The following is a 23416-nucleotide window of genomic DNA, read 5'->3' as shown; positions in this document are numbered from 1 at the left end:
TGCAGGGTGCCAGAGGGGTTTGTGACCCCTGTGGATGGGTGCAGGGTGCCGCAGGGGTTTGTGACCCCTGTGGATGGGTGCAGGGTGCCAGAGGGGTTTGTGACCCCTGTGTGTGGGTGCAGGGTGCCAGAGGGGTTTGTGACCCCTGTGGATGGGTGCTGGGCGCCGCGGGGGTTTGTGACCTCTGTGGATGGGTGCAGGGTGCCGTGGGGGTTTGTGACCCCCGTGGATGGGTGCAGAGTGCCAGAGGGGTTTGTGACCCCTGTGGATGGGTGCAGAGTGCCAGAGGGGTTTGTGACCCCTGTGGGTGGGTGCAGAGTGCCAGAGGGGTTTGTGACCCCTGTGGGTGGGTGCAGAGTGCCAGAGGGGTTTGTGACCCCTGTGGGTGGGTGCAGAGTGCCAGAGGGGTTTGTGACCCCTGTGGATGGGTGCAGAGTGCCAGAGGGGTTTGTGACCCCTGTGGATGGGTGCAGAGTGCCAGAGGGGTTTGTGACCCCTGTGGGTGGGTGCAGGGTGCCAGAGGGGTTTGTGACCCCTGTGGGTGGCTGCAGAGTGCCAGAGGGGTTTGTGACCCCTGTGGATGGGTGCAGAGTGCCAGAGGGGTTTGTGACCCCTGTGGATGGGTGCAGGGTGCCAGAGGGGTTTGTGACCCCCGTGGATGGGTGCAGAGTGCCAGAGGGGTTTGTGACCCCTGTGGGTGGGTGCAGGGTGCCAGAGGGGTTTGTGACCCCCGTGGATGGGTGCAGAGTGCCAGAGGGGTTTGTGAACCCTGTGTGTGGGTGCGGGGTGCCGGAGGGGTCTGTGACCCCTGTGGATGGGTGCAGGGTGCCGGAGGGGTCTGTGACCCCTGTGGATGGGTGCAGGGTGCCGGAGGGGTCTGTGACCCCTGTGGATGGGTGCAGGGTGCCGGAGGGGTCTGTGACCCCTGTGGATGGGTGCAGGGTGCCCCGGGGGTCGGTGACCCATGGAGGCGGGCGCAGGGCGCACCTGGGGTCGGTGACCCGTGGGGGTGGGTGCAAAGTTGAGCTCTTTAAGGAGCAAATGGAGAGGAGTGCTGCAGTCTGGTTGTGGGGAACGCTCGCAGGTGCTGTCAAACTCAGCACTGGGTCCAGCAGGTCTTGGGAGGTTCTTCTCCCCCTCTCTCCCTGCTGAGACCACACCTGCAATGCTGTGTCCATTTTGGGCTCCCCAGTTCTGGAGAGACACAGACCTGCTGGAGAGAATCCAACAGAGCCATGAGGATGATCAGGGGACTTGAGCATCTCCCCTGTAAAGAGACTGAGAGACCTGGGGCTGTTTAGTTTGAAGAGGAGAAGGCTGAGAGGGATCTGATCAATGTCCATCAATACCTGAGGGGTGGGGGGCAAGTGGAGGGGGCCAAGCTCTTCTGGGTGATGCACAGCAATAAGCCAAGGAACAAGAGGTACAAGCTTGAACAGAGAAGGTTTCACCTCAACATGAGGAGAAACTTTACAGTGAGGGTGCCAGAGCCCTGGAGCATGCTGCCCAGGGAGGCTGTGGAGTCTCCTTTGGAGCCTTTCCAACCCCACCTGGATGCCTTCCTGTGCAGACTCCCCTGGGTGATGCTGCTCTAGCAGGGGGCTTGGGCTCGATGAGGTCCTTTCCAACCTCTAATGTCCTGTGGTATGATTTGGAGGACCCTTGTGGATGTGTCCCCTAAGAAATCTTGCACATGAAGCAGAGCAGTGTGGTGGAAAGGGGAAGCCCCAGCTGCAGTATTTTTTGCCCCCCCCAGGGTCCTGGCAGTGAGCACAAACCAAACCCAGCTGGCTGCTGATCATCTGTAACGCTCTGTGGCGTGGTGGTTGCTGTTTTCCAGATGGCTTCCATGGTGATGTCTACCTGACCATCAAGCTGCTGCTACCAGGTGTCATTAAAATCGTTTACAACTTGAATGACAAACAGATTGTGAAGCTGTTCAGTAGGATCTTTAACTGCAGCCAGGAAGAGATGGTGCGGGACCTGGAGCAGGTGAGTACAGGCAGCAGCTCTCTTTGTTTCTCACCCCTTGCTGTGGGCATCTGTAAGGCTCTCTGAAAGGTTGCTCATCTCATAGTGGTATCAGTATCAGTCAGGGTTGGAAGGGACCACAAGGATCAGCCAGTTCCAACCCCCCTGCCATGGGCAGGGACACCCCACACTAGATCAGCCTGGCCACAGCCTCAGCCAGCCTGGCCTTAAACACCTCCAGGGCTGGGGCCTCAACCACCTCCCTGCACAACCCATTCCAGGGCTTCACCACTCTCATGGGGAAGAACTTCCTCCTCCCCTCCAGCCTCAATCTCCCCACCTCCAGCTTCATTCCATTCCCCCTAGTCCTATCACTGCCTGAGATCCTGAGCAGTCCCTCCCCAGCCTTCCTGTAGCCCCCTTCAGATCCTGGAAGGCCACAATGAGGTCACCTGGGAGCCTTCTCTTCTCCAGACTGAACAGCCCCAACTCCTTCAGTCTGTCCTCACAGCAGAGCAGCTCCAGCCCTCTGCTCATCCTCCTGGCCCTTCTCTGGACACTTTGCAGCACCTCCACATCCCTCTTGCAATAGGGGCTCCAGAACTGGAGGCAGTACTCCAGGTGGGGTCTCCCCAGAGCTGAGCAGAGGGGGAGGATCACCTCCCTTGCCCTGCTGGCCACACTTCTCTTGCTGCAGCCCAGGCTCTGATTGGCTTTCTGGGCTGCAAGTGCACACTGAGAGCTCCTGGTGAGCTTCTCCTCCCCCAGCACCCCCAAGTCTCTCTCCTCAGGGCTGCTTTCCAGCCAGTCCCTACCCAGCCTGGATTTGTGCCTGGGATTGCCTCCACCCAGCTGCAGGACCCTGCCCTTGCTCTTGTTGAACCTCATGAATCTCACTGCTAGAGTGGCAGTCGGTGATTGGATGGGTTTTTTTCCCCTCTTTAACAGTTCTCATAGCACTTTCTCCCACCTGGTAGCTTTAGAAAATAATGTTTGAGCAGGACACAAGATCAGAATGCACCTGCAAAGCTCTAGCCAGCAAGACTGAACCTATTTGGGCAGCTTGGGCTGCATCTGCTTCCTCTCAGCTGCTCTGCCAAGCTTGCTCTGCTGATTTCTGGTACCTATTTCCTGTCACCACTTATCCAAAACTGTTTCATTTGCCAGATGTGTAACTGAGCTGCAGTCAGGTCCTAGAATGAAGCTGCACTCACACTCCTGCAGGTGCTCATAGGTGTGCATTGAATGCCAGCACAGCAGCGTGGGTAACAGCTGCACAAGGTTCTGATCCACTGCAAGGTGCAGACAGTGGGGGAGCTGATAGGATGATAGAACTAGCAGTGGGGAGATTGAGATTGAATGTGAGGAAGAAGTTGTTCCCCAGGAGGGTGGTGAGAGCCTGGCACAGGCTGCCCAGGGAGGTGGTGGAAGCCTCCTGGCTGGAGGTGTTTGCAGCCAGGCTGGAGGTGGCTGTGAGCAACCTGCTGTGGTGTGAAGTGTCCCTGCACATGGCAGGGGGGTTGGGACTGGCTGAGCCTTGAGCTCCCTTCTCAACCCTGACAGTTCTCTGATTCTGTGAATTAATGAAGCTGATTCTTAGGGCTCTATTGCCTTGCTGTGTGCTGCCTTCTAGTGACATCACCTGAGTGTTTCAGATCCATGGATTTACCAGGGGCTTCATCCTGAGGAAGCAGTCTGTGATGCTGCAGCAGTGCAGAGCAGAGCAGGGAGGTGACCCTGGCCCTCTCATCCTCATGGCCCTCCTCTGGACATGCTCCAGCAGCTCCATGTTCTCTTGTCTTGGGGGTCCCCTAGCAGGGCACAGCACTCCAAGCATTCTCAGTATATGAGATCCCTCTAAATAAACATCAACTCTGACTGTCAGAGCCGGGGGAGATAAAATCTGGTTGCTGTGGAGTCCAGGCTGTGTGCTGCAGAGTGTTTCAGATGCATGGATTGATGAGGGGCTTCACCCTGAGGGAGCAGTCTGTGATGCTGCAGCAGAGCAGAGCAGGGAGGTGACCCTGGCTCTCTCCACTTAGCTTCCCCTGCAAGTCCAGCAGCTGAGAAGCTTTGCTTTGTGTCGTGGCAGCTTGCTTTTCCTGTTTGGTTCCAGTTCCTTCATGCAATCATTCCTGAACCCCATTCCCCAGCCCACAGCTCTGACCCCCAGCCTTGGTTTGTTTCTGGAGACAGGGAGATGTGTCCGAGACCGTGCGCCTCTTCTTCGAGCAGAGCAAGACTTGTCCTCCCGCAGCCAAAAGCCTCCTGACCATCCAAGAGGTGGATGAGTTCCTAATCCAGCTGTCAAAGCTTACTAAGGAAGATGACCAGCAGAGTGTGCTGCAGCACATTAGTCGCAGGTGAGGAGAGGAGTCAGCCCCAGAACCAGCAGTGCTCATCTGCATGTCACAGCCTGCAAGTGGATCGTGAGGAGCCTCTAGAGGAGGCTCCAGAGGAGGCCACAAAAGTGATCAGGGGGCTGGAGCTCCTCTACTGTGGGGGCTGGAGCTCCTCTACTGTGAGGACAGGCTGAGGGAGCTGGGGGTGTTCAGCCTGGAGAAGAGAGGGCTCCAGGGGGACCTTAGAGCAGCCTTCCAGTACCTGAGGGGCTGCAGGAAGGCTGCAGAGGGACTGCTCCCAAAGGCCTGCAGGGACAGGACCATGGGCAGTGGTTTGAAATGAGAGAAGAGCAGACTGAGGTTGGATGTGAGGAACAAGTTCTGCAGCAGGAGGCTGCTGGAACACTGCAACAGGTTGCCCAGGGAGATGGTTGAGGCCCCATCCCTGGAGATATTCAAGGTCAGGCTGGACAAGGCTCTGAGCAACCTGATCTAGTGGAGGATGAAGGTGAGGAAGCTCTTCCCAGAGAGATTGGCTACTGGGATGTGCTGCCCAGGGAGGTGGTGGGAGTCCCCATCCCTGGAAGTGCTTAAGAAGAGCCTGGATGGGGTACCTGGTGCCATGGTTTAGTTGGTCAGATGGTGCTGGGTGATAGGTTGGACTGGATGATCTCTGAGGTCTCTTCCAGCCTGGTTAATTCTGTGCTCTGCTCTTGCATCTCAGGTGCACAGGCAACGACCTGAAGTGCATCATCAGGCTCATTAAGCACGACTTGAAGATGAATGCTGGAGCCAAGCATGTGTAAGTCTGGCCTGCCACTGGCAAATCAAAGCAGCCTTGGCCCTTAGCCTGATCAGGCAGGAGCAGCAGCCCTGAGGCTGATCCGTGTTTCCCTCCTCTACCCCAGGCTGGACGCTCTGGATCCCAACGCTTATGAGGCCTTCAAAGCCTCACGCAACCTGCACGACGTGGTGGAGAGAGTCCTGAGGAACCAGCAGGAGGCTGAGAAGGTGCCAGGTGTGAAGAGGACCCTCAGTGTGCAGGCCTCCCTGATGACCCCAGTTCAGCCCATGCTGGTAATGTTGCCTCTCCTGCCGTGGTGACCTTCAGCCAAGCAGGAGCTGGAGTGGTGGTGTGCTGGCAGAGCTCCTCAGCTGTGGGATCAGGAGGTGCAGAGGTGGCTGTGTCTGAGGGCAGGAAGGAAAGGACAGCAGCAGCCTGTGATAGGCCAAGGGGCAAGGGATGGAAACTGCAACACAAGAGGTTCCACCTCAATATGAGGAGGAACTTCTGCACTTGCTGAAGTCCAGGCAGACTCCATCCACAGCCTGCCCCACATCCCCCAGGCAGTCACCCGGGTGTAGAAGGAGAGCAGGTTGGTGGGGCAGGGCTTGCCTTTCCTGAATCCAACTATTTGAATACATCATCTGAGCTGCTGGAACTTCTCTGTCTCTGTCTCTCTCTGCACCTTCCCCAGGCTGAAGCCTGCAAGTCCATCGAGTATGCCATGAAGAAGTGTCCCAACGGCATGTACGCCGAGATCAAGTACGACGGCGAGCGCGTCCAGGTGCACAAGAGCGGGGACCACTTCAGCTACTTCAGCAGGAGCCTCAAGCCTGTCCTCCCACATAAAGTAAGCACCTAGAAACTCTCTCTGCTGTCCTGCCAGCCCCTCTGGAAACACCACTGCCTGTCACAACAGGCCAGTGGCATCCTGGCCTGCAGCAGGAAGAGTGCCCAGCTCCCTGCCCCCTGGCCCTGCTCCTCAGGAAGGCTCTTGCATGGGCAGCAGTTCCTTGCCTGGCAGAATGGTTACATCCCCATGCAGTGCCACAGGCTGGGGTCAGAGTGGCTGAGAGCAGCCAGGCAGAGAGGGACCTGGGGGTAGTGGTTGACAGCAGCTGAACATGAGCCAGCAGTGTGCCCAGGTGGCCAAGAAGGCCAAGGGCATCCTGGCCTGCAGCAGGAAGAGTGTGGCCAGCAGGAGCAGGGAAGTCCTTGTGCCCTGTGCTCAGCACTGCTTAGGCCACACCTTGAGTCCTGTGTCCAGTTCTGGGCTCCTCAGGTTAAGAAAAACACTGAGAGACTTGAAGGTGTCCAGAGAAGGGCAACAAGGCTGGGGAGGGGTCTGGAGCACAGCCCTGGGAGGAGAGGCTGAGGGAGCTGGGGTTGCTTAGCCTGCAGAAGAGGAGGCTCAGGGGAGACCTTCTTGCTCTCTCCAAATCCCTGAAGGGAGGTTGTAGCCAGGTGGGGGTTGGTCTCTTCTCCCAGACACCCAGCACCAGAACAAGAGGACACAGTCTCAAGCTGTGCCAGGGGAGGTTTAGGCTGGAGGTGAGGAGAAAGTTCTTCCCAGAAGGAGAGATTGGCCCTTGGGATGTGCTGCCCAGGGAGGTGGAGTCCCCATCCCTGGAGGTGTTCAGAAGGAGACTGGATGGGGTGCTTGGTGCCATGGTTTAGTTGATCAGATGGTGTTGGGTGAGAGGTTGGACTTGATCTCAAAGGTCTCTTCCAACCTGGTTTATTCTATTCTATACTGTAGTAGAAAGTCAGACTGGTGCAGAAGTGCCTCCGTGGGCCTCAGGCACACAGCACTGGGCTGAGTCCTGCTCAGCCTGCAGACATTTTCATTTCCTATGCTGTTTTTTTTCTCTCCAAGGTTGCCCATTTTAAGGATTTCATCCCCCAGGCTTTCCCTGGTGGGCAAAGCATGATCCTGGATTCAGAAGTTCTTCTGATTGACAACAAAACTGGCAAACCCCTTCCTTTTGGGACTCTTGGTGTGCACAAGGTAAGAGAGACAAGAAACAAAGGAAAATCCTTTGCTGTGGCTGGAGGCTCTTTTTCTGCTGACTTAGACACACTGGCATGAGATCTGTTCTCACAGGGGACTTTAAGAGCTCTGATGCTTGCCTCAGTGTGGAGACAGCCTGAGAGAGTTGGGGTTGTGCAGTCTGGTGAAGAGAAGGCTCTGAGAAGACCTCATTATGGCCTTCCAATATCCAAAGGGGGCTCCAAGAAAGCTGGGGAGGGACTTTTGAGGGTGTCAGGGAGGGATAGGCCTGGGGGGGATGGAGCAAAACTAGAAGTGGGGAGATTGAGATTGGCTGTGAGGAAGAAGTTGTTGGCCAGGAGGGTGGTGAGAGCCTGGCACAGGTTGCCCAGGGAGGTGGTGGAAGCCTCCTGCCTGGAGGTGTTTGCAGCCAGGCTGGAGGTGGCTGTGAGCAACCTGCTGCAATGTGAGGTGTCCCTGGCCATGGCAGGGGGGTTGGGACTGGCTGAGCCTTGAGCTCCCTTCCAACCCTGACAGTTCTGTGATCTGGGGGGAAAATGAGATGTCTGAGAAGGCTGATGTGAAGGAGAAGGTGCTGCTCTAGTACAGCAGAGCTGACAGGGACCTGATCAGCAGCAGGACAGCAGCAAAACTGCCAAGATCAAGGCTTAAAATCCCTTTGGAGAATCCTGAAGGTCTGGATTTGCTTACTGCTGGAGTCAGGCAGGGCAGGCTGGAGGAGTTGGGTTTGGCAGTCTGTGGTGCTCATGTCTGGAATAAATGGTGGTGGGGAAGGGGAGAGCAAAGTGAGAATTAAACTAAGTGCTTTAACCTCAAGCAGACATTAATCTGAGCTCCCTGCATCTGGGTTTGTGTTGCAGCAGCAGCTGGGGCAGTGACACTGCCCAGAATCCTGGAGCCCTGTGGTGCTCATTCCCTGTCAGCAGGCAGTGACCATGGTTAGCTTCTTTGGGTTATGCTTTGACACACTCAGCCTCAATCTCAATTCTCTCTTTCAAGAGGTGCTTAAGCCTCTTAGAGCTAAAAGGTGGAGATTAAAATGCATCCTTTTGTTTCTGTCATCTTTCTACAGCCCCCCACAGGGCTGCCTGCTGCTGATGCAGCTGTCTGACAGAGGCCTTTGATTGTCTTTCAGAAAGCTGCTTTCCAAGATGCCAACGTTTGCCTCTTTGTGTTTGACTGCATCTATTTCAATGATGTCAGCCTGATGGACAGGTAGGTGCCTGCTGCAGTGGGAGAGCAGCCTGACTGGATGCTCCCAGCACAAGCTGGCTGGAACACAGCCACTGCAGGAGCAGCTCCTGGAGGCTCTAAAGACTGGCCACTTACCCCTGTAAAAGTGAGGCAGCTTAGGAGAGGCCTTCCTGTGCTGAGGAGTTTGGCTGGTGGAGCTGCTTCTTGCTCTGCAGTTGCAGGGCATCAGAATCAGCAGCTGAGTGTGGTTCAGCACCCAGCTCACCTCCTGTCCCCTGCAACTAAAGACTTTCTTAACACACAGCTTCTAATGTGTAGCTTAGTTCCAGCAGGAAAGTGAGGATTGATTGTCCTCTGTGCAGCTCATAGCATAGATCATTCAATGATCCCAGTGGCTCTGCTCAGTGTTCACTGCTGGTGCTTCATGATAGAATTGCTTCTGTCCTTAACTATCTCTCCAGGAGCCAGCAAGGAGCTCTTGTGGCCAAGAAGGCCAATGGGCTCCTGGGGTTCATGAGGGAGATGCTCTCTTCACCCTCTACTCTGCCCCAGTGAGGCCACATGTGGAGTTCTGGGTCCAGTTCTGAGCTCCCCAGTTGAACAGAGACAGGGAACTGCTGGAGGGAGCCCAGGGGAGGCTGCAGAGCTTCTGAGGGGCCTGGAGCAGCTCTGGGAGCAGCAAAGGCTGAGAGCCCTGGGGCTGAGAGCCTGCAGAAGAGCAGCCCCAGAGGGCAGCTGAGCAATGCTCAGCAAGAGCTAATGGAGCTGTGGGGGGCAAGAGGCTGGGGCCAGGCTCTGCTGAGTGGTGGCCAGGGCCAGGCCAAGGGGCAGCAAGGGGCAGAGAGTGGAGGCCAGGAGGTTGGATGTGAAGAGGAGGAGAAAGTTGTTTGGTGTGAGGGTGCTGGAGGCCTGGAGCAGGCTGCCCAGAGAGGTTGTGGAGTGTCCTTGTGTGGAGAGCTTCCAACCCCCCCTGGGCAGTGTGCTGCTGGGCAAGCTGCTGTGGGTGCCCTGCTTTAGGAGTGGGGTTGGGGTTGCAGAGGTCCCTTCCAAGCCCCCAGGGTTCGGTGACTGTGGCTGTGTGCTGCTGTAGGCCTCTCAGCGAGCGCCGGAAGTTCCTGCACGACAACATGGTGCAGATCCCCAACAGGATTCTCTTCTCCGAGATGAAGCACGTCACGGTGAGTGCCCTGCCCTGCCCCTGCCCCCTGGCCCTGCTCCTCAGGAAGGCTCTTGCATGGGCAGCAGTTCCTTGCCTGGCAGAATGGTTACAACCCCAGGCAGTGATGCAGGCTGGGCTCAGAGTGGCTGAGAGCAGCCAGGCACAAAGGGACCTGGGGGTGGTGGTTGACAGCAGCTGAACATGAGCCTGCAGTGTGCCCAGGTGGCCAGGAAGGCCAAGGGCATCCTGGCCTGCATCAGGAAGAGTGTGGCCAGCAGGAGCAGGGAAGTCCTTGTGCCCTGTGCTCAGCACTGCTTAGGCCACACCTTGAGTCCTGTGTCCAGTTCTGGGCTCCTCAGTTTAAGAAGGACATTGAGAGACTTGAAGGTGTCCAGGGGAGGGGTCTGGAGCACAGCCCTGTGAGGAGAGGCTGAGGGAGCTGGGGTTGCTTAGCCTGGAGAAGAGGAGGCTCAGGGGAGACCTTCTTGCTCTGTGCAACTCCCTGCAGGGAGGTTGTAGCCAGCTGGGGTTTGGTCTCTTCTCCCAGGCACCCAGCACCAGAACAAGAGGACACAGTCTCAAGCTGTGCCAGGGGAGGTTTAGTCTGGAGGTGAGGAAGTTCTTCCCAGCAAGAGAGATTGGCCACTGGGATGTGCTGCCCAGGGAGGTGGTGGAGTCCCCATCCCTGGAGGTGTTTAGGAGGGGACTTCATGGGGTGCTTGGTTGAGTTGATCAGATGGTGCTGGGTGAGAGGTTGGTCTGGATGATCTCTGAGGTCTTTTCCAGCCTGGTTGATTCTGTGTTCTGTTGTGTCAGGTCTGTGTGCCAGACCTCTTCAGCCAGCAGTGTTCAAGAAGGCTCTGCCTGGCTCCCATCTTCTCTTGGCCACAACCACTTCAGCATCAGCTTACCTTGCCTTGGTGTTGTAGCCACTGTAACTCAAACACTGCTGGGAGGAGCTGAAGCCTGGTGTACCTGAGCCTGCAGGCTGATGGCAGGGGGCTGGATGCTTCCAGTTCCCAGCCTGGCAGCTTCAGGTGCATGGCCCAGCTCCACCCTGTGTGCCCCGCTTTGAGAGCAGCCTGCTCAGCTTCTCCTGTGGTGGTTGTGCACCAGCTCTGTGTCCTCTTACTTTTCTGTGCCGCTGCAGCACCCTGGGCCTGTTGGGGACTCCTTGGACACTTGGGGCAGAAGAAGAGAGGTTAGGTCAGCTGGATAGAGAGGAGGTGCTGCTCAGTGGGGAGACTCTGGCCCTCTGTGTGTGGGACATGCTGGAGACACCATCTGTGGCTCCTTTGGCTCTGAGGAGTGCTTTTAACTAACCAACCCTTGCCCTTCCTGGGTCCTGTTCCCAGTTTGGGCCCTGGCTGTGCGGCCCTGGCTGTGCGGCCCTGGCTGTGCGGCCCTGGCTGTGCGGCCCTGGCTGTGCAGCTCCTGTGGACTCTCCTTGGAGAACTCTGTCATGACAGGAGCCATTCACCTCTGCAGCTGGCTTGCTTTTAGTGCCACTGCTCCAGACACAAGCCCTGGGCACCACTCCCCTCTGACTGCCCTCACCAGGATCCCTTCCCTTCCCTTCCCTTTGCAGAAAGCCTCAGATCTGGCAGAGATGATCACCAGAGTCATCCGTGAGGGGCTGGAAGGCCTGGTGTTGAAGGACATAAAGGCAGGTGCACCTTCACTCTCCTCTGGGCTCTGGGGTGACTGGGGAGCAGCAGCAGGCAGGGGGGTGTGGGGCAGGGGGTGTGGGCGAAGCACACAAGGCTGAGCACCCACGAAACCTCTCTGGGCTCTCGTTGGAGCCGGCCTCAGCCCAGGTTGCTCCTCAGACACCGGTGTGCTCCTGCACTGCTGCCCTGGGTGAAAGCAAGGCTGCTGCAGGAGATGGCTGCACACCAGGAGCATCTTCCTGACTGGAAGTTCTTCCCATGTTTTGCTCAGGGTAACTATGAGCCAGGGAAGAGGCACTGGCTGAAGGTGAAGAAGGACTACCTGAATGAGGGTGCCATGGCTGACACTGCTGACCTGGTGGTGCTGGGAGCTTTCTATGGGCAAGGCAGCAAAGGTGAGTCTCGGGAGCTGGCCTCAGTCAGAGATCTGCCAGCTCAGGAGATGCTCAAGCATTTTTGCTGTTCTAGGCCTCCTCTGGCATTTAGTCTCCCAGCAGAATGAGGCTGGTGGCTGTAGCAGTGGCCATCAGATGGCAGCCATGAGTTTGCTGTGGGCTATTGGCAGGGCAGAGCCCTGGGTCCTGGGCTGGGCTCTGAGGGGGCAGAGGCTCTGCTCAGCTGGTGGGAGCTGATGCTGGGAAGTCAGCACAAACCCGAGGTCCTTTGGGTCCCAGAGGTGGAAAAGGGGCTTGGTTGATTGCTTTGGGAAAGGCTGAGAGCTGCCCTGCTGTGCCCTGCTGCAGGTGGGATGATGTCCATCTTCCTGATGGGCTGCTACGACCCCAAGAGCGAGAAGTGGTGCACTGTGACCAAGTGCGCTGGGGGCCACGACGATGCCACCTTGGCACGGCTGCAGACAGAGCTGGACATGGTGAAGATCAGCAAGGTGAGAGGGGCTCTGGCATGGAGCTGATCAGCAAAGACCTTGGAGAAAGCCTTCTTCCTGCTGAGGTGCTGGCTGGAGGCAGGGCTGAAGTGCTGTGCTGGCAGGGAGTGGCTAAAGTGCCCTGACACAGGAGCTGCAGGTGCAAGCCAGCTCCTGAGAGCTGTACCCAGGCCCTGAGTGGGGAGCCAGGCACCAGCTGCTCCCTGCTCAGCCTGGGTGCCACTGGGCAGGGCAGAGCAAGCAGCACTCTTGGCATGCTGTGCTGGGCGAAGGCAGTCACTAGGTGGGGCAAACGCTCCGCTCAGCCCGTGGGGGCTGGGGGAGTTCAGGCTGCATGTGAGGGACTTCCTGAGCTGGGGAATGTTGCCCCTGAAGACTGCACAGAGAGCTGAGCTCTGCTTCCTGACATGCTGAAGGGCACCTGCAGGGAGGTGCTGGAATCCTGAGCTGAATGGGCAAGTGCTGTGTGAACCACAGCTGGGGCCACTGGCACTGGGTGGCATCTGGAGTGGCAGGAGTGCAGAGCTGTGGCACAGCTGTGCCTCTCTAGGTGACAGAAGCTGCTGCAAGGGGCCGGCCGCCGGGCTGCCTGCTGCAAGGGGCCGCCGGGCTGCCTGCCTGCTGCAAGGGGCCGCCTGGCTGCCTGCCTGCCCGCCTGCTGCAAAGGGGCCAGCTGCCTGCTGCAAGGGGCCAGCTGCCTGCCTGCTGCAAGGGGCCAGCCGCCTGCCTGCCTGCCTGCTGCAAGGGGCTGCCTGCCTGCTGCAAGGGGCCAGCTGCCTGCCTGCCTGCTGCAAGGGGCCAGCTGCCTGCCTGCCTGCTGCAAGGGGCCGGCTGCCTGGCTGCCTGCTGCGGGGGCCAGCTGGATGCTGCAGGGGCTGGCTGCTGCAGCAAACTCCATCCTTCCCAAGGCAGTGCAGTGCCTGTGTGCTCATCTGCTGCTGCTTCTCTTCCAGCACCTTCTTTTGCAGCCATAAATCACTACATGATCCTAAGTGCTTTTTGTGTGTGTGCTTGTCATTCACAGGATCCTACTAAAATCCCAAGGTGGCTAAAAATCAACAAAATCTACTACCCAGACTTCATTGTCCCAGATCCAAAGGTAAGAGCTGTCCTCAGGTCACTTCTCTGTGGTCTTTCCAGCCCTGCTGTACTTCATGAAATTGTCAGGGTTGGAAAGGAGCTCAAGGCTCAGCCAGTTCCAACCCCCCTGCCATGGCCAGGGACACCTCACACCACAGCAGGTTGCTCACAGCCACCTCCAGCCTGGCTGCAAACACCTCCAGGCAGGAGGCTTCCACCACCTTCCTGGGCAACCTGTGCCAGTCTCTCACCACCCTCCTTGGGAGCAACTTCTTCCTCACATCCAATCTCAATCTCCCCATTTCTAGTATTGCTCCAATCCCCCCCAGTTCTATCCCTTCCTGATACCCTCAAAAGTCCCTCCCCAGCTTTCTTGGAGCCCCCTTCAGATCCTGGAAGGCCACAATGAGGTCTCCTCAGAGCCTTTTCCTCTCCATATCTGGACACAGGACTCAAGGTGTGGCCTAAGCAGTGCTGAGCACAGGGCACAAGGATTTCCCTGCTCCTGCTGGCCACACTCTTCCTGATGCAGGCCAGGATGCCCTTGGCCTTCTTGGCCCCCTGGGCACACTGCTGGCTCATGTTCAGCTGCTGTCCCCCACTACCCCCAGGTCCCTCTCTGCCTGGCTGCTCTCAGCCACTCTGCCCCCAGCCTGTAGCACTGCCTGGGGTTGTTTGTGGCTAATGTGCAGCCCCTGGCACTTGGATGTGTTCAGTCTCCTGCCCTTGGCCTCTGCCCATCTGTCCAGCTTGGCAAGGTCCCTCTGCAGAGCTCTCCTACCCTGTAACACCTGCCCCCAGCTTGGTGGTCTCTGGAGATGGATATTGAGGGTCCCAGCCCCCCTGGGAGCCAGCAGCAGCTTTTCTGGCTGAGGGGACCAAGAAGTGGAGATTGTGAGGCGTGGGGCAGGGAGGGAGGTTGCTGTAGGGGTTGGGGAGCACAAGACACATGAGGGTTAGTTGCTGAGGGTCAGGGGTGGGATCTGAGTGGCTCCCTGCTGTGTTCAGAAAGCCCCAGTGTGGGAGATCACAGGGGCTGAGTTCTCCAAGGCCGAAGCCCACACCGCCGACGGGATCTCCATCCGCTTCCCGCGCTGCACGCGCATCCGCGACGACAAGGACTGGCAGACGGCCACCAACCTGCAGCAGCTGAAGGTAGGCAGCACTGCCCTGCAGGGCCCTCTGCAGGCAGGCCTGGCACAGCCTGTGCTGCAGCACAGACACCTGGGCAGCAGGGGGTGCAGGGCAGAGCTGCAGCTCCCATTCACTCCAGCAGCAGCCTGTGCTGAAACACAGACACCTGGGCAGCAGGGGGTGCAGGGCAGAGCTGAGCTCCCATTCACTCCAGCAGCAGCCTGTGCTGCAGCACAGACACCTGGGCAGCAGGGGGTGCAGGGCAGAGCTGCAGCTCCCATTCACTCCAGCAGCAGCCTGTGCTGAAACACAGCCAGGCAGCAGGGGGTGCAGGGCAGAGCTGAGCTCCCATTCACTCCAGCAGCAGCCTGTGCTGCAACACAGACACCTGGGCAGCAGGGGGTGCAGGGCAGAGCTGAGCTCCCATTCACTCCAGCAGCAGCCTGTGCTGCAACACAGACACCTGGGCAGCAGGGGTGCAGGGCAGAGCTGCAGCTCCCATTCACTCCAGCAGCAGCCTGTGCTGCAACATAGACACCTGGGGAGCAGGGGCTGCAGGGCAGAGCTGAGCTCCCATTCACTCCAGCAGCAGCCTGTGCTGCAACACAGACAGCTGGGCAGCAGGGGTGCAGGGCAGAGCTGCAGCTCCCATTTGCTCCATCAGCAGCCTGTGCTGCAACACAGACAGCTGGGCAGCAGGGGGTGCAGGGCAGAGCTGCAGCTCCCATTCACTCCAGCAGCAGCCTGTGCTGCAACACAGACAGCTGGGCAGCAGGGGTGCAGGGCAGAGCTGCAGCTCCCATTCACTCCAGCAGCAGCCTGTGCTGCAGCACAGACACCTGGGCAGCAGGGGGTGCAGGGCAGAGCTGAGCTCCCATTCACTCCAGCAGCAGCCTGTGCTGCAACACAGCCAGGCAGCAGGGGGTGCAGGGCAGAGCTGAGCTCCCATTCACTCCAGCAGCAGCCTGTGCTGAAACACAGACACCTGGGCAGCAGGGGCTTCAGGGCAGAGCTGAGCTCCCATTCACTCCAGCAGCAGCCTGTGCTGAAGCACAGCCAGGCAGGCAGCAGGGGTGCAGGGCAGAGCTGAGCTCCCATTCACTCCAGCAGCAGCCTGTGCTGCAGCACAGACACCTGGGCAGCAGGGGGTGCAGGGCAGAGATGAGCTCCCATTTACTCCAGCAGCAGCCTGTGCTGCAACACAGACAGCTGGGCAGCAGGGGGTGCAGGGCAGAGCTGCAGCTCCCATTCACTCCAGCAGCAGCCTGTGCTGCAACACAGCAAGGCAGCAGGGGGTGCAGGGCAGAGCTGAGCTCCCATTCACTCCAGCAGCAGCCTGTGCTGCAACACAGACACCTGGGCAGCAGGGGGTGCAGGGCAGAGCTGAGCTCCCATTCACTCCAGCAGCAGCCTGTGCTGAAACACAGCCAGGCAGGCAGCAGGGGTGCAGGGCAGAGCTGAGCTCCCATTCACTCCAGCAGCAGCCTGTGCTGAAACACAGACACCTGGGCAGCAGGGGGTGCAGGGCAGAGCTGAGCTCCCATTCACTCCAGCAGCAGCCTGTGCTGAAACACAGACACCTGGGCAGCAGGGGCTTCAGGGCAGAGCTGAGCTCCCATTCACTCCAGCAGCAGCCTGTGCTGAAACACAGACACCTGGGCAGCAGGGGGTGCAGGGCAGAGCTGAGCTCCCATTCACTCCAGCAGCAGCCTGTGCTGAAACACAGACACCTGGGCAGCAGGGGTGCAGGGCAGAGCTGCAGCTCCCATTCACTCCAGCAGCAGCCTGTGCTGCAACACAGCCAGGCAGGCAGCAGGGGTGCAGGGCAGAGCTGAGCTCCCATTCACTCCAGCAGCAGCCTGTGCTGAAACACAGACACCTGGGCAGCAGGGGGTGCAGGGCAGAGCTGAGCTCCCATTCACTCCAGCAGCAGCCTGTGCTGAAACACAGACACCTGGGCAGCAGGGGGTGCAGGGCAGAGCTGCAGCTCCCATTCACTCCAGCAGCAGCCTGTGCTGAAACACAGACACCTGGGCAGCAGGGGGTGCAGGGCAGAGCTGCAGCTCCCATTCACTCCAGCAGCAGCCTGTGCTGAAACACAGACACCTGGGCAGCAGGGGGTGCAGGGCAGAGCTGAGCTCCCATTCACTCCAGCAGCAGCCTGTGCTGAAACACAGACACCTGGGCAGCAGGGGGTGCAGGGCAGAGCTGAGCTCCCATTCACTCCAGCAGCAGCCTGTGCTGCAGCACAGACACCTGGGCAGCAGGGGGTGCAGGGCAGAGCTGCAGCTCCCATTCACTCCAGCAGCAGCCTGTGCTGAAACACAGCCAGGCAGCAGGGGGTGCAGGGCAGAGCTGAGCTCCCATTCACTCCAGCAGCAGCCTGTGCTGCAACACAGACACCTGGGCAGCAGGGGGTGCAGGGCAGAGCTGAGCTCCCATTCACTCCAGCAGCAGCCTGTGCTGCAACACAGACACCTGGGCAGCAGGGGTGCAGGGCAGAGCTGCAGCTCCCATTCACTCCAGCAGCAGCCTGTGCTGCAACATAGACACCTGGGGAGCAGGGGCTGCAGGGCAGAGCTGAGCTCCCATTCACTCCAGCAGCAGCCTGTGCTGCAACACAGACAGCTGGGCAGCAGGGGTGCAGGGCAGAGCTGCAGCTCCCATTTGCTCCATCAGCAGCCTGTGCTGCAACACAGACAGCTGGGCAGCAGGGGGTGCAGGGCAGAGCTGCAGCTCCCATTCACTCCAGCAGCAGCCTGTGCTGCAACACAGACAGCTGGGCAGCAGGGGTGCAGGGCAGAGCTGCAGCTCCCATTCACTCCAGCAGCAGCCTGTGCTGCAGCACAGACACCTGGGCAGCAGGGGGTGCAGGGCAGAGCTGAGCTCCCATTCACTCCAGCAGCAGCCTGTGCTGCAACACAGCCAGGCAGCAGGGGGTGCAGGGCAGAGCTGAGCTCCCATTCACTCCAGCAGCAGCCTGTGCTGAAACACAGACACCTGGGCAGCAGGGGCTTCAGGGCAGAGCTGAGCTCCCATTCACTCCAGCAGCAGCCTGTGCTGAAGCACAGCCAGGCAGGCAGCAGGGGTGCAGGGCAGAGCTGAGCTCCCATTCACTCCAGCAGCAGCCTGTGCTGCAGCACAGACACCTGGGCAGCAGGGGGTGCAGGGCAGAGATGAGCTCCCATTTACTCCAGCAGCAGCCTGTGCTGCAACACAGACAGCTGGGCAGCAGGGGGTGCAGGGCAGAGCTGCAGCTCCCATTCACTCCAGCAGCAGCCTGTGCTGCAACACAGCAAGGCAGCAGGGGGTGCAGGGCAGAGCTGAGCTCCCATTCACTCCAGCAGCAGCCTGTGCTGCAACACAGACACCTGGGCAGCAGGGGGTGCAGGGCAGAGCTGAGCTCCCATTCACTCCAGCAGCAGCCTGTGCTGCAACACAGACACCTGGGCAGCAGGGGTGCAGGGCAGAGCTGCAGCTCCCATTCACTCCAGCAGCAGCCTGTGCTGCAACATAGACACCTGGGGAGCAGGGGCTGCAGGGCAGAGCTGAGCTCCCATTCACTCCAGCAGCAGCCTGTGCTGCAACACAGACAGCTGGGCAGCAGGGGTGCAGGGCAGAGCTGCAGCTCCCATTTGCTCCATCAGCAGCCTGTGCTGCAACACAGACAGCTGGGCAGCAGGGGGTGCAGGGCAGAGCTGCAGCTCCCATTCACTCCAGCAGCAGCCTGTGCTGCAACACAGACAGCTGGGCAGCAGGGGTGCAGGGCAGAGCTGCAGCTCCCATTCACTCCAGCAGCAGCCTGTGCTGCAGCACAGACACCTGGGCAGCAGGGGGTGCAGGGCACAGCTGAGCTCCCATTCACTCCAGCAGCAGCCTGTGCTGAAACACAGACACCTGGGCAGCAGGGGCTTCAGGGCAGAGCTGAGCTCCCATTCACTCCAGCAGCAGCCTGTGCTGAAGCACAGCCAGGCAGGCAGCAGGGGTGCAGGGCAGAGCTGAGCTCCCATTCACTCCAGCAGCAGCCTGTGCTGCAGCACAGACACCTGGGCAGCAGGGGGTGCAGGGCAGAGATGAGCTCCCATTCACTCCAGCAGCAGCCTGTGCTGCAGCACAGACACCTGGGCAGCAGGGGGTGCAGGGCAGAGATGAGCTCCCATTTACTCCAGCAGCAGCCTGTGCTGCAACACAGACAGCTGGGCAGCAGGGGGTGCAGGGCAGAGCTGCAGCTCCCATTCACTCCAGCAGCAGCCTGTGCTGCAACACAGCAAGGCAGCAGGGGGTGCAGGGCAGAGCTGAGCTCCCATTTACTCCAGCAGCAGCCTGTGCTGCAGCACAGCAAGGCAGCAGGGGGTGCAGGGCAGAGCTGCAGCTCCCATTCACTCCAGCAGCAGCCTGGGCTGCAGCACAGACACCTAGGGAGCAGGGGGTGCAGGGCAGAGCTGCAGCTCCCATTCACTCCAGGCTCAGGCTGATTGCTGGATTGGTTTGCTGTGAATCCTCAGCTTGCCCTGGGGAGTGCCTTGGGCTGCTGAGCACTTGAGGAAGGGCTGTGCTGGCAGCCAGTTGTCAGCTCTGCTCACAGCCCTGTGCTGAGGAATGTCCTTCCTGGAAGAGGTGACCTTTATTCTCTGCTGTGAATTGCTGAGGCTGGGGGAGGCCTCTTGAAGGGCTAAGGGCAGCCTGGCCCTGCTGCAGGGCAGAGGCCACATGGAGCCCTGGGGCTGCTCTCTCCTTGCAGCTCCTCCATCTCCTTTGCTGGTGGGAAGGGTTGGCTTGCTGCCATCCCCAGCAGTGAAGTCAGCTGTGGAGGAGCTCTGTTCCCAGCCCGGTGCTGTGTTTTGGGCTCTCTCCACACTGCCCTGGGGGTACTGGCAGCAGATGCCAGCACTGGAGGGGTTCAGCCTACCTGCTGCCCAGCAGGCTGCCTGTGCTGGCAGTGGGGAGCAAGGTAAGGTTCCCTCTTTAGACTGCCCAGGGTGGTCAGTGGGGTTTGTTCACTGCCAGGCTCTGGGGAGTTCCTCTGCCTTGCTCTGCAGCAGGTGATGGAAATGTGGCTTTCAGTAGCTCCCTGCATGGCTTCCCTTGATGCCAGGCAGCTGGGTGGAGCACAGAGAGCCTGAGCAGACCTGGCAGGAAAATGGCTGCAAGGAGATGCAGGAAGAACAACCTTTCAGAGGGGGGAAGAAGCAGGAGGAGCCCACATGGCCCAGCTGGTGTCAGGGGGTTGACTGTGGTTCAAGGCAGTGCTTTGCTTCCTGTGGGGCAGGAGCTGTACCAGCTCTCCAAGGAGAAGGCTGACTTCAATGTCACTGCTGGGGAGGAAGATGCTGGGGAGTCCACAGCTGGCAGCAGTGGAGAGAATGAGGGAAACTCCAGGTCTTCCACACCACACAGCACCATCAAAACTTCCCCAAGCAAGTCACCTGCAAAAGCCCAGAAGCCTGAAGGTAGGTTGGGGAGAGGAGGCTCTCCCCAGGGTGTGCTCTGTGTCTGGGGTAGGCTGGCTGGGGGTCTTTGTTTTGGAGATGCCATGGCAGGGTTCATGGGCAGAGCTCTACTCTGGCCTGTTCACAGCATGAGCAGCCACACTGGGCTGTGCTGGGATGGAGAGAAGATGGACACAGCCCTGCTGCTCTTCAGGTTGGTGCTTAGGCAACTCCTGAGGACAATAAAAGCTCTCAGAGGACAGACTGAAGGAGTTGGGGCTGTTCAGTCTGGAGAGGAGAAGGCTCCCAGGTGACCTCATTGTGGTCTTCCAGGATCTGCAGGGGGCTACAGGAAGGCTGGGGAGGGACTGCTCAGGATCTCAGGGAGTGATAGGACTAGGGGGAATGGAATGAAGCTGGAGGTGGGGAGATTCAGGCTGGAGGGGAGGAGGAAGTTCTTCCCCATGAGAGTGGTGAAGCCCTGGAATGGGTTGTGGAGGGAGGTGGTTGAGGCCCCAGCCCTGGAGGTGTTTGCACCCAGGCTGGCTGAGGCTCTGGCCAGGCTGATCTAGTGTGGGGTGTCCCTGCCCATGGCAGGGGGGTTGGAACTGGCTGATCCTTGTGGTCCCTTCCAACCCTGACTGATACTATGATACTAGATTCCAGGCTGCACCTTGAGCCTGGCAGTCTCAGTCCCCCAGAGCTGCTGGGGAGTGATTTCTCTGCAGGCAGCCCCCTGCAGTCCTCCTAGGGCAGGGTCCTGGGCAGGCTGCAGGGCTGATCAGAAGAGCAAAGCTGCAGCTCAGGTGCCCTTGGCTCAGGGAGGTCTGACCATGAACCAGGACTTCATTTGATTTGGATGAAGTCTGGGAGTGTGAGAGGGCAGCTGGGTGGAGAGGACTTCCAGGTGGTGAGCTGCAAAGCTGTGAAATGAATTTGTGTTGGCCCTGGGGAGCAACTTGAGGCAAATTCCTGAGCAGTCTCCAAAGGGCAGCAATGGTGACAGCAAGGAGGGAAGGTGAGCAGCAGAGTCTTGGGGGAGAGGGCAGTAGGAAACAGCTCCCTGCTTCCAGGCTGCTTGTGCCAGGAGGAGCAGGAGGGACACTTGTCCCTCTTCCTGTTGTCCCCCCACTTCACTACACAGCCAGTGTCTGGAGAGGCAGCACAACTGAGACACCTCTGTGTTTGTAGAGAGCAAAGCAGTGGCTGGATCCCCTCCAAAAGCAGAGAAGCGTGGGGAGAAGCGGAAGGCCTCGGAGATGGAGGACAACGGCAAGACGGTAGGGGGCAGCCCCGGGGGGTTAGCTCCTGGGACAGCCCTGGGGGGGTTAGCCCCTGGGGTGGGGCAGGGGGGGGAGCAGCCCCTTGGGACACAGTCTCAAGCTGCACCAGGGGAGGTTTAGACTCGAGGTGAGGAGGAAGTTCTTCACTGAGCGAGTTGTTTGTCATTGGGATGTGCTGCCCAGGGAGGTGGTGGAGTCCCCATCCCTGGAGGTGTTCAAGAGGGGATTGGATGTGGCACTTGGTGCCATGGTCTAGTCATGGGGTCTGTGTTGATAGGTTGGACTCGATGATCCTCGAGGTCCTTTCCAACCTAAGTTATACTGTGAGACTGTGACAGGGCCGGGGGAGCAGCCCCTGGTTGGGGGGGGGGTGTGTGCTAGCCCCTGAGACAGCCTGGGGGAGCAGCCCCTGGGACAGGGCTGGAGGAGCAGCCCCTGGGACAGGGCTGGAGGAACAGCCCCTGGGATGGGATGGGGAGTTAGCCCCTGGGATGGGCTGGGGAGTCAGCCCCTGGGACAGCCGGGGGGGTAGCCCCTGGGGTGGGACTTGCTGACCTTTGCCTTCCACCTGGGGAAGTCTGAAACCTTCCCCTTAGCAGCCCCCTAAACTGAAATGGAGTAAAGGCAGAAAGAGCAGCCAGGGGCCCCCTGGTGTAAAGGCAGCAGTGTGGCTGCAGCTGCTCCTCCCTGCCTGCAGCCCTGTGTTTCTCATGCCACAGGTGATGCTCTCCCCACCCATCACTGCCCTGCTCTGCAGAGGGTTGTGGCTGCCCAGCTCTCCCAGAGCTGGCAGCTGTGGAGGAAGGGAACTGACCTCTCCAGCCCCTTGTGCAGCAGGCCAGAGTAGGGGAGTAAGAATCACTGAGCTGTAGTTTGCTGAGCAGCCTGCACTGGTGCAGACAGCAGCTCCTTTCCAAGGGTGTTCTGCTGCCACCAGGAAACATCAGCTTGTAAAGGCCACGACATTTGGGTCAGGGTTACTGGAGCACATCAGCAATAAGGGCAGCAGTGGAGCAGTAATTGCCCTCAGGCAGGGGAGCAGAGCCCAGCTGCAGCATCCGGTGGGGTGCAGCTCTTGTGGCTGGTTTCACGGCAGGCCAGGGAGCAGCCAGGGCTGCTGGGCACAGGGCAAGCACAGAGCTGTGCCTCAGGGACCTCTGCGCAGCCTCCAGCCCGGTCTCAGGCTCTCGCCCCCTGTGCTGCTCCTCTCCCAACCCCGCAGCCGCTGCTGGACATCTTCACCGGCGTGAAGCTCTACCTGGCGCCCTCCGTGCAGGACTTCGAGCGGCTGCGGCGCTACTTCATCGCCTACGACGGGGACCTGGTGCCCGAGTTCGACGCGGCCTCGGCCACCCACGTGCTGGGGGGCAGCCAGGAGGTGCCCGGCGCTCAGCGCGTCTCCCCCGACTGGATCTGGGCCTGCATCCGCAAGCGGAGGCTGGTGGCTCCCTGCTAGCCCTGCCGGCTGGCCGGGCCTGGCTCACAGGGGGCAGAAGCTCCCCCTGTGGAGAGACTTGAAAGGCTCAGGTGCCCGCCTGGGTGCTTCCCCAGCCAGCGTGTGGGATGAATTAAAACAGCTCCAACCCAGTGTCCTGCTGCATCCCTTCTTGTGCCCAGCGCGGAGGCAGCTGCCCTGCCCTGCCCTGCCCAGGGGCTGGTGCAGCCTCCCTGGGGTTTTAAAGTTTGGGTATTTTTATAGCTGAAGAAATAAAACTGAAGCAGTTTCTCCTTTGCTGTCAGGACTTCTTTCCCAGAGGTTGTTCCCTGCCTGGGCAGGAGAACAGGACCAGCTCTGAAGCTCTTGGTTGCACTGGCAGGGTCATGGAGAGGGAGGAGGGGGCAGCCTCTTCTGCAAGAGACAGGAGCAGAGGAGAGGATTCCGAGCTGCACCAGGGGAGGTTCAGGCTGGATGTTTGGAACTCTTTCTGCACTGAAAGGGTTCTCACTCTCTAGACCAGGCTGCCCAGGGCAGTGCTGGAGTCACCATCCCTGAGGCTGTTCTAGCAGCTGTGGACCTGGCTCTTAGGGACATGGTCTAGTGTTGACCCTTTGGTGCTGGAAGAGGGTTGGACTGGATGAGCTTTGAGGTCTTTTCCAACCAGCTGCATTCTGTGACTCTGTGATTTGGCTGCCTGGCTACAGCCTGCATGAAGGATGTTCCTGGTTTGAGTTTGCTTTCCTGCCCTCCACCCTCCAGCACAGGTCTGTAGCCAGCAGCAGCTGCCACCTCTGCTGTGGGTTCTGCAAACACAGCAGGTGAGCTTCCCTTACAGACCTGCAGCCTCCTGCAGTGCTTGGCTGGATGGTGCTGACAAAGGAGCTCTGCCATCAGCTGCCTCTTGTAGGACAGGTGAGAGCCTCCCTGTCTGAAGCTGTTCACAACTCCTGCACCTGCCTGAGTATGGATAAAGTAGGAAAGGAAGAGGGGGGCTCTGTGCCAACCCCCCTGTGCCATGGCAGTGTGCATCTGCTG

The 23416-nt window shown here is 59.3% G+C and overlaps 1 protein-coding gene across 1 annotated transcript in view; it reads left to right on the top strand.

Moving 5' to 3' along the window:
- LIG3 (DNA ligase 3) overlaps positions 1-22671 on the top strand; it is a 29357-nt gene extending 6686 nt beyond the window's left edge. The window contains exons 5-20 of the mRNA XM_068165341.1: positions 1841-1992; positions 4168-4334; positions 5038-5115; positions 5222-5390; positions 5792-5947; positions 6974-7105; positions 8244-8323; positions 9393-9480; positions 11050-11127; positions 11403-11526; positions 11875-12017; positions 13042-13116; positions 14106-14252; positions 19501-19681; positions 20852-20940; positions 22166-22671. Of these exons, the coding sequence (XP_068021442.1) occupies positions 1841-1992; positions 4168-4334; positions 5038-5115; positions 5222-5390; positions 5792-5947; positions 6974-7105; positions 8244-8323; positions 9393-9480; positions 11050-11127; positions 11403-11526; positions 11875-12017; positions 13042-13116; positions 14106-14252; positions 19501-19681; positions 20852-20940; positions 22166-22399 (2093 nt within the window). The 3' untranslated portion in view covers positions 22400-22671. The remainder of the gene's footprint in view (positions 1-1840; positions 1993-4167; positions 4335-5037; positions 5116-5221; positions 5391-5791; positions 5948-6973; positions 7106-8243; positions 8324-9392; positions 9481-11049; positions 11128-11402; positions 11527-11874; positions 12018-13041; positions 13117-14105; positions 14253-19500; positions 19682-20851; positions 20941-22165) is intronic.
- Positions 22672-23416: the final 745 nt, after the last annotated feature.

This window comes from Melanerpes formicivorus, unplaced genomic scaffold, assembly GCF_026170545.1.
Source record: "Melanerpes formicivorus ecotype bairdi unplaced genomic scaffold, bMelFor1.0.p_v2 SCAF_88, whole genome shotgun sequence".
Lineage (NCBI taxonomy): Eukaryota > Metazoa > Chordata > Aves > Piciformes > Picidae > Melanerpes > Melanerpes formicivorus.
Note: the sequence above shows the minus strand (reverse complement) of the source record. Positions and strands in the feature narration are given on the sequence as shown.